Source organism: Athene noctua, chromosome 4 (genome assembly GCF_965140245.1).
Source record: "Athene noctua chromosome 4, bAthNoc1.hap1.1, whole genome shotgun sequence".
In the NCBI taxonomy this organism is placed as follows: Eukaryota; Metazoa; Chordata; class Aves; order Strigiformes; family Strigidae; genus Athene; species Athene noctua.
This window is the reverse complement of record NC_134040.1, coordinates 20,349,469-20,364,584: the sequence shown is the minus strand read 5'-3', so window position 1 is coordinate 20,364,584 and position 15,116 is coordinate 20,349,469. Positions and strand designations below refer to the sequence as shown.

The 15,116-nt window shown below is 40.0% G+C and overlaps 1 protein-coding gene across 1 annotated transcript in view; it reads left to right on the top strand.

Annotated features, from left to right (window-relative positions):
- Window positions 1–12,701, top strand: part of DHX15 (DEAH-box helicase 15) — a 47,254-nt gene extending 34,553 nt beyond the window's left edge. The window contains exons 11-14 of the mRNA XM_074904604.1: window positions 211–333; window positions 3,745–3,935; window positions 10,746–10,915; window positions 12,136–12,701. Of these exons, the coding sequence (XP_074760705.1) occupies window positions 211–333; window positions 3,745–3,935; window positions 10,746–10,915; window positions 12,136–12,253 (602 nt within the window). The 3' untranslated portion in view covers window positions 12,254–12,701. The remainder of the gene's footprint in view (window positions 1–210; window positions 334–3,744; window positions 3,936–10,745; window positions 10,916–12,135) is intronic.
- Window positions 12,702–15,116: the final 2,415 nt, after the last annotated feature.

Genomic DNA, 15,116 nt, shown 5'->3' with positions numbered 1-15,116 from the left:
TCTGTAGCTTTGAAACCCTCTTGTCTTACAGATGTGGTTAGGTGTTGATGTACCAAATCAAGGTAGTAAACAGTCCAAGATGCAGTTGGAGGCCATCCTGCCCTGCCCTATGCTCTGTGAACTGACCTAGCTAGGCCTTGTTCCTCTATCTGTGAATGCGTGACTCATCGATATGGGCGTTTGTGTTGGGCCCATACCAACCTTGTTTAGTCCCACAGTGTTTTGTTCGCCCCACGGAAGCAAAGAAAGCAGCAGATGAAGCCAAGATGAGGTTTGCCCACATAGATGGAGATCATTTGACGTTGCTGAATGTCTACCATGCTTTCAAACAAAGTAAGTGTGCGTCTGTTTTAGCAAAATGATTTGTAATGCTTTGTGCTGCCAGCTTTCATTCCTGGGTTCCAAGGACAGTTGAAAGGCTTGGGCTTGTTTTTTGAGCCATTCTATTGTAATGTTAAATATATATATATATTTAAGTATATAAAAGAATTACTTAAGGTCTGCTTTCCTTTTGGGGGGGAAACAAAAAAAACCACCATAGTTGAGGGATGATGTAATAAACTGATGAGTATGGAGATGAGCCAGACTTTTAAATCAGTGCTGAGTAACCTTGGACAGAAGGAAGTAAGCATTCTTAAAATTAAGAAATATTGGAAGTTTGTTACGTGACATTAATTAGAGAAAAATCTGCATAATTGCTTAGTAATTTTTCAGGGAGAGCAGTGCAGAAAATACTGTGAATTTGGAGAAAGAATATGTTCCTAGAACTAAACCCTTTTTATTCTGAACTCTTTAATATTGTTAAGAATTCTGTAATAAGGCCTTGGAACAGATTGAGAGGCAAAGGGATAATGCGGTAACACGAAGTTACTTAGAGACACATGATAAATTTATTTCATTTATTTCATTTCACTAAGGGCAAATCATGTCTGACAAATTTGGTGGCCTTCTGTGGTGGGGTTACAGTGTTGGTAGATAAGGGAAGAGTAGCCGACACCATCTGGACTTGTGCAAAGCATGTGATGCTGTTCCGCATGACATCCTTGTCTTTAAATCGGAGAGACATGGGTTTGACAGCTGGACCACTTAGTGGATAAGGAATTGGCTGGATGGTCATACTCAGTGTTAGCGATCATTGGCTCAATATCCAAGTGGAGAGCAGTGATGAGCGTCATTCCTCAGGGGTCAGTACTGGGACCAGCGCTGTTGAACATTTTTGCCGACAACATGGACAGTGGGATTGAGTGCACCCTCAACAAGTTTGCCGACGACACCAAGCTGTGTGGTGCAGTCGACACTGGAGGGAAGGGATGTGCCATCCAGAGGGACCTGGACAGGCTGGAGAGTTGGGACCGGGCAAACCTCATGAAGTTCAACAAGTCATGCACATGGGTCGAGGCAGTCCCAAGCACAAATACAGGCTGGGCCATGAGTGGATTGAGAGCAGCCCTGCAGAGAAGGACTTGGGGGTATTAGTGGATGGAAAAAAGTGTGAGCCAGCAGTGTGTGCTCACAGCCCAGAAAGCCAACTGTATCCTGGGCTGCATCAAAAGAAATGTGACCAGCAGGTTGAAAGAGATGGTTCTCCCCCTCTACTCGACTCTTGTGAGTCTCCATCTGCAGTACTATGTCCAGTTCTGGGGCCCCCAACATCAGGAGGACATGGACCTGCTCGAGTGGGTCCAGAGGAGGCCACAAAGATGATCAGGGGTCTGGAGCACCTCCCTTCTGAGGACAGGGTGAGAGAGTTGGGATTGTTCAGCCTGGAGAAGAGAAGGCTCTGGGGAGAACTTGTAGCGGCCTTCTGGTACTTAAAGGGGACTACAGGAAAGATGGGGAGGGATTCCTGATCAGGGAGCGTAGTAATAGGACAAGGGACAATGGTTTTAAACTGAAAGAGGGTAGACTTAGTTTAGATATAAGTAAGAAATTCTTCACTGTGAGGGTGGAAAAACGCTGGCACTGGTTGACCAGAGTTGTGGCTGCTTCTTTGCCAGGTTGGATGGGGCTTTGAGCAACCTTGTCTAGTAGAAGGTGTCCCTGCCTTCCCCCGCAAGGGGATTGGAACAAGATGATCTTTAAGGTCCCTTCCAACTCAAACCATTCTATGATTCCATAATTCTGTGTATGGATTTCAGGGAAAATGTATGGTCCTCCTCAGCATAGCTGAAGTATATTTTAGTAGTTTGAAAAAGATGGGAATGAGTAGGTGAACCTAGGAGTTCTCCTAACAAATAAGTGGTACGCTCTTTTAACAGTGACTTATCCTGGTGGTAAGTAAAAAGATTCTTCTTAACTGCCAACCAGGTTAAATTAGGTGCTCCAGTTGCATCTTTTGTAAGCAAACAAAAAAGCAGCACTCTTACCCTGAATAAAGACAACTCAGTGTCCCTTTGTTATCGCTCTGATCTAGAAATTCTGCATTGAAACATTCTAATACCTTATGTGGCAACCCAAAATAAGGGTATCTTCAGAGTAAAAGTCCAAACAAAAGTATTCAAAACTTTAATGTAGTAGCTGAGAACCTTCTACTAGACATCTGTGGAGACATGTGTTGCTTGTTTTTTCTATTAGCTTTTTAGTTAACAGGATCTTCCAGACATTTTTTGTGTGCATATTTCTGGAAGCCACTGCTTTCATCCTCAGGTTACTGAGGGATGGAATTATCTGGGGAAAAATCTTTAGTTCAGTTTCACTGTGAAATTGAGTGGAATTTCTGGGATTCAGGTTCAGAAGACAACATGCTGCTGTTTGTATCTAGAACAATATAAACCAGTTATGGGTTATCTAAAATGCTCAGTTTAAGTGGCACAGAAACAATCATGTTATGGTACTTCAGTTATTCTACTGTATAGTTTTCAAGAGCTTCAGCATTCATACTTATTCTGTAAGATAAAGCGCAGAAAGAACTTAAATGTTCCTCAAATGACATAAGATTTGTTTTTCCAATGCAAATTAAGAGTAGTTTCTGTACGAGAGATACTGTGTTAATTTTTAAGGCTGGTTTTGTTTGATTATTAAACTGATAAAGGTAAGGGAAGCTTCACTTGAAAAGTAACAGAATTGGTAAGGAGAGCTGGGTTCCTTGATGTTAAACATGCAGGTTTTTATCCTGACAGAATGGCTTAGGCTTGCTGTCTTAACAGATTTCTTATCAGAGTTACTAGCAGTAGAAACAGTAACTAAGAGTACAGTCTTCTGTTGCTGATGCTGTATTTTACCATTCACCTACATTTACTTGAACTGCTGTGAGGTGTGTCACACTTAAATAAGTCTGTAAAGCTCTTAACTGTTATTTGAATGCTTACATTAAGGAGGGTTTGGTTTCTCAAATACAATATAATTATGTACAGTCGTCTTGTGTGTTCATAGCATGCTACGGCTAAAATTGTGCAGTGTCCTTACACGCAGTTACATTTTACACTGCAGGTCTGGAAGATTATTTTTTTAGTTGCAGGATATGACTTTTAAAATCTGCAAATTTATTGGTGCGGTATTTCAGCAAAACATCAGTGATTGTTTGTATGTTTTGTTGGCAAGGGGAAAAAAGCTAATTTTCTTTTATCCTGACCCCATGCTTCCTGAACAGAAAACCATTTGGGCAATGCAAGAACTGTTGTTATTTATAAAAGTTTATGGATACTTTTTTCTGGTTCATCTGACTGCTCAGTTAGTTGCTGTTTTATTTACTTGTTCTAATTGGATGAAATACTAATTTTTGATTCATGTGTTTTAATGTTGCAGATCATGAGTCGGTTCAGTGGTGTTATGACAACTTCATTAACTACAGGTCCCTGATGTCTGCAGACAATGTACGCCAACAGCTGTCACGAATCATGGATAGATTTAATTTGCCACGTAGAAGCACAGACTTTACCAGCCGAGACTATTACATCAACATAAGAAAGGCATTAGTTACTGGGTATTTCATGCAGGTATGTGTGTGTAGGGAACATAGTTCAGTGTTTATGTGGTTTTTAACGTTAGTATTGTTACTATAATCTATCAAACTTTATTAATATTATTTAAATTATATGTGGCTAACTACTACCTCTTAGTCTTTGTCAGACTGCTTGGTTATTACTCTAGTACTCTCTTTTTAGTCAAATCTTACTTGGAAGAGAAGTTGTAGGCAGTCTTACTAGTATCAAAATAATGTTTCTGGCATAGTCAGGAATTGAGCACTAATTTCTGAATAGCTGAGGAAGTAACTTCATAAAACATTGTGAAGTAACTGAAGGGTATGTAGTTCTTAAATTGTTCATAATCTGGTACAAACAGGGGAAGTATAGTTGTATATAAACATTAATTATATGTAATCCTTATAGAAGGAGAGTATTTTCTTTTGCCTACTTTTTCCATATTTCTGTTTCATTTTTACATGAGTCACAAGTACTGGAGCAGGTCTGTAGTCTCAAGATGTATTTTGTAACACTTGCCTCTTGAACCAGGATGGTGTGGAAGCCAGTCTCCACGGCTACCTCCTGGATGCTTTGCGTTCCATGTTAAGCATGCCTCTGAGCTAGAATGCAGGCTGCTTTTTTTTTTTTTTTTTCCTTCAGTTGATGGGGTTTCTCTGCATAGTGCTGTCAGGCTGTGTTGTTTCTCTTCAGCATTCACCCCTGAGGCTAGAAGAGTCCCTTTGCTGGCTCTTGCAGACCCAGGAGTACAAAACCTTTAATGGGAGCAAGTCTTCATCCTCCTTGACTCAGGACTGTTGTGGTTATGTTTTCCTTGCAAACATGCATTCTAATGCACCTCTGCAGTGTGTCTACTAGAACCTGATATCTCACTTCTGGAGGACACAACCTCGTTATCCTTAACAGGCTGACTAGTACCATGCCATTTCCTCATTTTTTGCTTGAGCTATGCTCTAGTGGTGTTTGAAGCACAAAAGCTTACCAGTTGAAAAGGGAGCCATTGGTCGCTGCTGTGCAGGTCAGAATGGCAAGCAGCTTGACAGGCATATGCTTACCACATCCTGACAGGGGCCCAGACTTGGGTACCCCATGTTTAAACACACACCACCACCACCTCCCTCCCCTGCCCTGGAATCAGTAATGCCTTCCCCAGGTCGCAGCCAGTTTATAGCAGCAACATGTTTCTGGGTTTTTGGAATACAGGAATAGCAGTGTCAGCAACTGCATTTCACTAGATGCAAATGGGAGATTAAGGCTGTTGGCTGCTTTGAAATATTAAAAATGTTTCTAAAGACTGACTTGCTGTAACTCTTCAGACAAGTGGGCTATCAGCCCTTTCTTTTGGGACATGTTTTCTTCATCTTTCTTGGGGACACACACACAACACACACTTTAGTACACATTCCCCCCTACCCCTTTAATTCTGTAATGTTTTGCAAGACCAAGAACAGTTCTGCCCAACAGTCCTTGCTGGGCCCCAGCGGGGTGAGGCAGGTGTGATTGCCACAGCTGTGCTTTGTTCGGTAGAGTGCCCTATGGCTTGCTTTGTTTCCTTGGACCTTCAGGAGGTCATGTCCTTGAAAGCTTGTGCACTGTTCTGTTCACTTCTGTTGCTCAGAGTGAAACTCTCCCTCTGATAGATGATATACTACCAGGGATGTGGCACTGCATGGTCAGTGCAGGTAGCTTTTTGGTCTCTACGGTTCAGAAGTTAAAAGATCTAACTTTGTATTTTTGCTGTGAATAGTGTAGTAGGCTGACATAGATGAAAGTGAAAACTTTTCCAGAAGTCTCCTTGGGCTTCTGTGAGCAAGAGGTTGTTTATCACCCTCCTCACTCAAAAGTCTAACTGAATTTTTGAACTGAATTAAGAGATAGCTATGGCAGACCTGCTGAAGGCATTTGGAGTGGAAGCCATTTCAATAGTTTCTCCTTCTATGTGTTTGACTCCATTTTGTTCTCAGTTTCTTTGCCTCCTTAACCTCCATGATAGTGTGATACCTGTTTGACCTTGACTCTGAGCTTTCTCTCACAAATTCCATATTGCTTTGAATAACCTTCAGTAGAAAACTTAGAAATACCTAAAAAGATTATAAATACTGAAAAGAGATGTTATTTACCAGCAGCTGAAGTGCTTAATGTAGTCTGTATGTACATTGTACCCTCTCTAAGCAGATATTCAGGCTCTGGCATTTGGGGGGTCTTGTTCAGAAAACCTGAGTAGTGAAATGCATACATCATTCTTTGTCCTCTTACAGAACACGTGTGGAATTTCAAGTCTGAGCACTTGCAAAGTATTAACTGCATTGTCTTATACTTCAGTGATTGCCTAGTGTCTGAAAAGCAATCATAAAATTTTAACTAGAAATTTCTGTACTAGTCAAAACCTGTGGTTGATGTCAGACAATACGGGCCTGTATTAACTGTTCAAATAGTACTAATTATATAGTTAGTACTAAGTACTGTAGATTTGCCTGTCTTCAGTTGCATGTCAGTGACTGATAAATGTGGAATTTCTGCTGGTAATGAATCATCTCTTTTCCCTTCATATTTAAATAGAAACTTGAATTCCAGTAAATCTGCCATAGCTAAGCAAAGGGAATAGTAAAATAGTTTAAACCTGCCAACAATTCTCTGTGTAGAAAAACTTCTGGAAGGGTAGATAGTGATAAGAAGTTAAGTGTCTTATAAAACTATTGTGCTATGTCCCTGGTTTCTTCTAGTTCTTATAGTGGAAAACTTCTATTGGCTTTTTCCAGAAACTTTCTGTATCACACATCAGAATAGGCAAAGTATATATAAAATAGAGTGAGAATGGTGCTTGCAAAATCACTAAGAAACTGCTAATTGAAAATAAAATACCTCAGAGAAATACTGCTTTCTCAGTACTTCAGTGTTAGACATCCTGTCTTAAGTAGGGAGGGGGACTGGAAAATTGTACAACTGTAATATAATTGTAATTTGGCAACAAAACTCATGAACTAGGTATAGATGATTATTTACTCAGTCGATTATTTAATCAGTAGAAGTAGAAAAACTAAGCTCACCACTTTTGTAGTGTTAATAGACATGTAGCTGAAATAACTGTGGTAAAGCAAAAAATACTCCAGGAAGTAAGCTAAGGAAACTGTTAAAATGAAATTGGAAAAGGCAAGCAAATGCCAGAGTTTCTTAAAGATGGGTCTTCTTCCTCTTAGTGTGTTTTTTCTTTTTTTGAGACTGATACTACGAGTCGCTTTCAAGAACTTAGGTCTTTATCATTTTATTTCTGATCTAGTAGTGAAAGCAGAACAGGAATTGATAGTTGAAAATTTAAGTTGGAATTTAAAGGCTGAACAAAGTCCTGTGGTGTCTTCAGATCAAGCTTTGGAACCTTTTTTGGAAGACGTGGCTTAGTCAAACGCAGAATATATCAGAGTTGCTAAAGAGGATGAAGTTAAGTGACCTGTGCTGTACAGGAAGTTCAGTGTCACATGATTGAACTGTTAATTAAAATCTAATTTTTTTAATGCTACTTCCTGTATGGAATGATGTATATTTTTGTAGCCTTTACGTAATCAGGATCCTACAATAATTGAATAGTAATAAACCTATGACAGGAAGGTGGTCACCAGAGCATTTATATGGTATTCATTTTGCTCTTTAAAAATGCAGAACAACAGTTTAAAACTTTTTAACAGCTTCAGAAACACGGTTGTGTGCTGTGCAAGCAGAGGTTTCAGAAATCGAAGCAAATGATGTTACTTCTTTGGTGGCTGCTGGCATTCTTTTTTCAAAAAGACAAGAAACAATCATTTTTCTAAACTCTCTGTCAGGACTAGCCTGCCAAAATTTGTAGCTTTAAATCTAAAAAAGTTTGGATCTTGTTGATACTATGCCTGCTTTTTCTATTTTAATTGCAATTGAATTTACAGTGTTTGACATGTTTGAAGACCCTTGGTTGGGCCCTCTAGATTCAGTGGTGTGATGGACAATAAATAAGCACAAGTACATGCAGAATTTCACAGGAGAGTGTGACATCCTTGAAATCTCTGTTAAAAGAACTTGAACTAAAACCCTTTCCTATGGTGGCATGTGCCATGGTGGCCACTGTGTCTGTGTGGGTTTGTCATGTTGATAAAAGCATTATAATCATCTCAGGTCATTGGCAGGTGGGCTTTCTTGGTCTGCAGAGTAACCTGTTGCAGAGATCAAGGGCTGTCTTGGCTCTTTATGATCCTTTTCAAGTCCAGTTTGAGTAGCTCCTTACTTGTGTAGTCAATAGTGTCAAATAGCTTCAGTAGGGTAGCTTATTCACAAATATTTTATACTAACAGATTCATTTATGATATCTGGGTTCAAGTGTGTTCCCTAATATCTTGCTTACTACCACTACTTATTGAGAAATTAACTCATTTTCTAGATGTGCTTTGTATGATTCTGTGGAAGCTCATGCTTTTTATAGTCTGAAAAACATCACAGAAAGTTGAGGTTGGAAGGGACCTCTGGAGGACATCTGGCCCAACCACCACTGCATTGCATTTTACAGGTGCTGGAACTGGTCATGTGTCAGGGATTCAGAGCAGCACAAGTGTATATATGCTGCCTCCTGTGTGTCCTCGTTCACTCCCTTATGTCAGCCTTGGTGCTTGTAGTTGTGCTGAAGCAGCTTGGGCTGGGAGGGAGCAGAAAGATGCAGTAGCTGACCAGTCATCATTGCTTGCTGTGGAGCCATAGCTTCCCTCCACGTAATTTGTCATAGAGCGTTGCCATTAGTGAACCTGAAACTCTTTACCAGTCTGTGTACTAAAGCATACTGAATAGAAACATCTAAATAGGTTAAATATCATATCTCAGTGTTAGCTCAGGTCGAAATAAGTCATAACAGTATGTAACCACTTAAGTGACTTACCCCCAATATCCATGTTCTAAGGAAACATTTTTTCTTAATTGTGGTTATTCCAGTCCCTGTCCTTCCCTGGAAATTAAGAGCTAACTGTAATTCTCTGTAGCATTTATTTTTCTTTGAGTATGCTTAATTTAGTTATTTCAGAATTTTTTTACTTAGTTCAGAATTACATGAAGTAAACGAGAAATACAACTCTTTAAGAAAATGGTATGTATCTGGGAAAGTTAGATTATAACTTTACTATTTTAATACATCAGAGTAAGACTGAGGTGCTAAAGGTAACTTGTATTGATTTAAATTTAACAGCACACTGTTTTCTAGAGTGAAACTTAAATGAAGGAATTTCTTTTACAGGAAGAACAGAAACAGATGAAGCACCTGAATGTTTTTGTACACGTGCTTTACTTTTGATCTGAAAAATTAAATTGATGTGGGTTTTTTTAAAAACAAAACAAAACAAACACAAAAACCAGCATAATCCCCCAGCAACATGTGTGCACTGATTGTGCTCTCTCTGTGACAGATGAGTTTCTAGTCTACTTGGGTTTGCAGCTATACCGCTATTTAATTTTGCAAACGTTGGATTGAGTTGGATGAGATTAAGCCGGAATTGTTACAGACAGGGCAGTGTTAATGTCCATTTAAAAGAGCCTCCGTGGATTCCCCAGACTTGAAATAAATTAGCAGTGTAATGTCTAAAATCTTGTGTGAAAAGGTTTGCAGACTATTGAAATACTTTATGCTACTTGTAAAACAGGTTCTGGATATTAATATCGTAAAATGAGAAGCACATGCGAAATAAGTAATTTATTGTTGAGGACATATTCTGACTTAAAATTGGAGGTAGCTCTTGCTTTAGAAATCCTGGGATTTTAATCTGATAGGTGGAATTTGCCTTTGACTAGGCAAAAAAAGAGAAAAGGTGAGAGATACCTAGGAATTAAGAAAACAAGGAACTATACAGTCTATATTAAAAGCAGCTAATGATGATCTGCTTAAAAATGTGTCTTTCAGTCATCTTTCAGCCGTTTTCCATCCTGCTTAACCTTTTTAGAGTATTTTTGTGTGTGTGTATATATATATGTAATAAGCATTCGGGTCATCTTGAATTACCAGTATCAAAAGTTTAATTTTAGTTAATTGTTCTGTTAGATTAACTGTTATTACAGAGGATATCCTAAGGATAACAGTCTGCTTTACCAAATCTTAATGAGCTAGGTATCGGAGCATCTTGGCGAGGTAGGCTTTATTCCCTTTCATAGAGCAAGAAGCTTAGTCAGAGAGAGGTTAATTGATTTTCACCAAGGTCACAGCAGAAGTGTGTTGCTGAACCTACATTTTCCAGCTCTGAAGCTCATGCTGTAACAAGATTGTTCTTATTTCTGACATACTAAACTTCCTGTTCTTACTGGACTGGCATATTTTTTTCAGGCCCACTGTGTGAGAGGATTTGCAGAATAATCTGTGCATCAGTAAAATTACCACTGAAACATGGTAGTAATAAAAACTTGCAAGGCTGATGTGGCTTACTGGTCCCCCAGTACTAGTGCAGTGAGATTGCGTGAAGCGGATGTCTGTGGTAGATCACAGTTGACTTTGTGTGATGTTACAAACCTGTCTGGTAGATGTTCCCTTCCAGTACTTCTTTTTGTGCTGCTGCTGTTCTAATAATGATTCTTCTCTTTGGGTGATAACTATTTTTGTATGTTGCTTGAATTGTAGAATATACACTTACCGTGGCAGTTAGCAAAAACATCTGGCATCTTGATTGTGTCTATAAAAAAACCTGAATAGTTGAAGTGGTCAAGTAGTGCACCAGATTTAGACGAGGTTTTGAAGTTGGGATAGTATGTTTTGTATAGAATACTTGCCAGTCAGCTTGAAATCACTTCATTTAAAAATTGCCTGTGGTAATGAAAGAATGTCTTTTTACTTAGGTGGCACATTTGGAACGAACAGGGCATTACTTAACAGTAAAAGATAACCAGGTGGTGCAGTTGCATCCCTCCACTGTTCTTGATCATAAACCAGAATGGGTGCTCTATAATGAGTTTGTCCTTACAACAAAGAATTACATCCGGACATGTACAGACATCAAGCCAGAATGGTAAGCCGAAAGCCTTAAAACAGTCATGACCTACTGTAAAGCTCTTGTTTTTCTTTTTCCTTTTTTTTAAATTGAGGTAATTCCTTTCACTTTTTCTAAAGCTAATATTATTAAAATGGTTTGAGGAATGGCAATGACATGGACTTGAGATCTTGTAGATGACTGAAGTTTTTCTTTGTGGGTACTTGTTTCTGTTTGTGTGTAAAACTTGTCTGCCTGGGCTCTGTATGCAGTACACAGAGATGCTTGCCTTAAAACCAGTTACTTCAGTAAGCCTCTTGAGAAGGAGCTCCTGGAGCTGCTAGGTTTGGGACTGTCTCCTGGCTCCCACTTGTGTACCTGAGTTAAGAGATACTGGTAGATGCCTCTGTTCTCAAGCCCTGGGACCTCTCTTGGCAGTAGGTGTCTAGTTTTTTTGGAGGGATCTGATCAGGATTCAGTACCTTCTCAAAATATGAGGGAAAGAGGTAGTAATACTGGTACTGCCTTGTAATAATATTTATTCGCCAACAGAGTCTATATGAGGGAGATTGAGGCCTGATCCTCTGCAGGCAAGCAGAGATCTGAATCATCTTGCCTGTCTTTAAGGTTATACTTAAACTGTCAAGTTGTAAGCTTTGGGGGCATGGGAGACTCTTCAACTGTTGTTGAAACTATCCTGTTGTGCAGAAAGAGTTTGAAGATTTGTAAGCCAGAAAACATAGCATATATATGTATGTATAGTCTGTAGCATTTTAATGGAAAATGTTTTAATTGTTCCTTAGAAATCTTTCTCTGAACAAGTGTTGTATAGCCTAAAGCAGGATCCTATGGCCTGGGTTTCATTTTTAAGCTTAAAACCGCTACGGCTGAACTGTAGTCTTAACAAACTGATATTTAGGTGGGCTTCTGTGGCTTGTGAACTTAGACATTAAGCAGCAGCTCGGACTGTATGGGCTACTTTGGCATGTATTGGAGCAGCAGTGTGGGTCTGTAAAAGACATGTGGCTGAACAGCAGGAGCATCTCGTGAGACCAAGTGCTTGCTTTTTTGCTTTGGTTGTGGGTGTTTGCACAGGATGGGAGTGAGATTTGAATGTGTGTGTGTAAACTTTCATGAATCTTAGAATTGTAGAATGAGCTGAAAATAACAGATAAGGCTTGTTTCCCTCAGTTCTAGAATTTCTGTAGGATGCATCTTAAAGTTTGAGTATTAGTAACAAACTTTTCCTTTTTTGACAGGCTGGTGAAAATTGCCCCTCAATATTATGACATGAGCAATTTTCCACAGTGCGAAGCAAAGAGACAGTTGGATCGCATCATTGCCAAACTTCAGTCCAAGGAATACTCACAGTACTGAATTTATGCTTTGAACTGAAGTTATTCAGAGGACAGCTTTAAGAGATGAAAGGATTCAAAGTTCAAGTTGTGCTCTTCACTTTGGTTCAATAATGGCCTTTATTTGAAAGCTTTTTAATTTTTCTTTACAGTAAATATTCCATTCTGATTTCATAAATTAAACATTTATGCCTCCCTTTTGTGTTGACACTGTAGCTCATACTGGAAAAGCTGATCAATGTTTTGCAGTTTATTGAAAGTAGTTCTATATATAACAATGTTATAAGCATTTCTTTAGAAATGGTTGAAAATGCTTCTAAAAATGTGATTATCGACCATGGTATGCATGATCGTTGTAATTGTTGACATTCCTTTTAGAAGTTGTGAAATGTTACAACTTGTGCTCATGTAGACACAATCTTCGGCTTCAGTACAAAGGTACTGACTTCAATAAAGTCTATTTATACTAATTTTGTGCCACAGTATGTCAGTATTTCTATTGTTTTGATCAAAACCTGAAAAGCCATTTAATCTCCCATTAAACTGCTGTTTTATTGACATGGCAGCAGTTTAATATTTTAATACTAGAAGTGTGGATGCTTAAGCAACACAGTTAAGATGACATCAATATAATGCATACAAAGTTAATCCCTTGCAAATTTGTTTAAATTATGTAGGAAACTGTTTTAAAAATGAAATGCATGTGGATGTTTTTGGAGAATGCATTCTTCAAACATACTCCTAGATATTTCTTGGACAGAATTGTAATAATATGTCCTGTGATGTGTCTGGCCAGTTAGGAATTACCCTGCTGGGCAATGTTCAGATGCAGTTTAAGATCCACACGAATAGCAGCCTAAGCAACACTGTAGGTCAGAATACATTGCACCTTTGTAATTTTGTAGTGATTTTTAGTGAAATACGACTTGACAGCATTTTCAATTTGGGCAAGCTAATCCCATGTAGCATTTATAGTATCATTTGATCAGGGGGCTGGAGCACTTCCCCTGTGAGGCCAGTCTGAGAGAGTTGGGGTTGTTCACCTTAGAGAAGACTCTGGGGAGACCTTATAGTGGCCTCCCAGGACTTAAAGGGGTCTACAGGAAAGATGGGGAGGGACTCTTTATTGTGGGTGTAGTGACAGGACAAGGGGTAACAGTTTTGAACTGAAACAGGGAAGATTTAGGTTAGGTGTAAGGAAGAAATTCTTCACTGTGAGGGTGGTGATGCACTGGTTGCCCAAAGAAGCTGTGGCTGCCCCCTCCCTGGCAGTGTTCAAGGCCAGGTTGGACGGGGCTGTGAGCAACCTGGTCTAGTGGAAGGTTGGGGGGTTGGAACAAGATGATCTTCAAGGTCTCTTCCAACCTAAACTATTCTGGGATTCTATGAGTCAGTGTATTCGGTCAGATTCCTGTCTTCCCTCTCCCTGGAATACACTGAGATTTGGTCCTTCTGGCAAAGAGAAGCTGCAGCAGCTCTTGCTGAAACAGGTTCCCCTAGAACGGGTGCTGTGTGCTGGCATACTGTAAGGCTGAAGCAAAAATAGGTTATGTTTGGCAAGGTGGCAACTAACCTCAGTTTGGCTAATCTTAAGCACTAATGTTTTGGGGTATCCTGTTTAGATAATAGCAGTTAGCTATAGCATTACTTGTAATCAAGCAATTTGAGGATTTACTTCTAATTCCCAATTTTTTTTTAGTAAATTGCCATCTATATGATGGGGAGTGGAAAAGTTTTGAATTTTTTTATTAGCAATGAAAAGAGTGTTGTGAATGAAAACGTGACTGAAGATTAAAATTTGAATTTGTAATACACAGTGGGACTTGTGAGTCTGCCCCAACTTCTATAAGCCAGTGAGGGAGTAGGGGATCTCCCCAAGTCAGGCATTATGGGACGGGTCTGGACTTTCCTGCCCTGCGAAATAATTTTCAGTAGGAAGGAGAGAGGTTGAGTCTTCATAAAATGTTGAACTCAATTAAGTTTTCTGGCTGCAGTTAGGGGAATTTTTATTTAAAACAGTAAGGGTCCTAACTTCTTAAACAATTTGTATGCTTAGGAATACTAGTTTGAAATGAAATGTTTGTTTTGTGAATTCCTGCTTTAGGATAACTCATGTTCAGTATGTGGGGTTTCATGATGGCTTGCTTGTCCTCCTTTTGGGGGGCAGAGGGGGGTATTTTGTGCAATGCTGAAAAATGGCTGCTCCCCGGGTAAGAATTTCTCTAGTATTCATGTGCAGCCTTCAGCTAAATGGTGTAGAACCACCTTCTGTGTGACTTTCCTAGGTATGGCAAGGTCCACAAACACAGCCAGTTCTCAGCATGAAATCCCTTGAGGACCCCAGCACCAGCTGGCAGAGACTGCAGTAGCTCTGGTACTTGCGAATGGGGGAGCAGATGGCTATGGCTGTGAGTGGAACTTGACACGGGAGAGAGTCTGGCCTGGTTTTCTTTTTTCTTCTTTTAATTGTCATACCCACAACTCAGCTTGGGCTGTGACAGCCAACCTGGGATCTTTCACTCTCCTCTGTCTTTGCTACCAGGAATGCAAATACTACAGGCCAAATTAATGTCCTCTTGACAGCTGTGCAACCCTGCCATCTTCCAATTAAGTCAGTGACACCTGTGCAATCCACCTGAAGGCACTGGGGTGCACTGGTGTCATGGGCTTAATTGGAAGGCTGCCGGGTGTCCCAGCTGTCCCTGGGGTCAGAGCAGGCCCCGTGCCCTCTCCCCTCCTGGCAGTGGGAGCGCCGGCTCTGGGCAGCAGCCTGGCTGTTGGGACCCCGCTGGAACCTGGGGGCTGGTGCTTCGGGAAGGAACCGGAGCTCAAACATCTGGGGAAGCCAGCGGATTAGATACTTGCGTGACATTTGCGTATGTCAT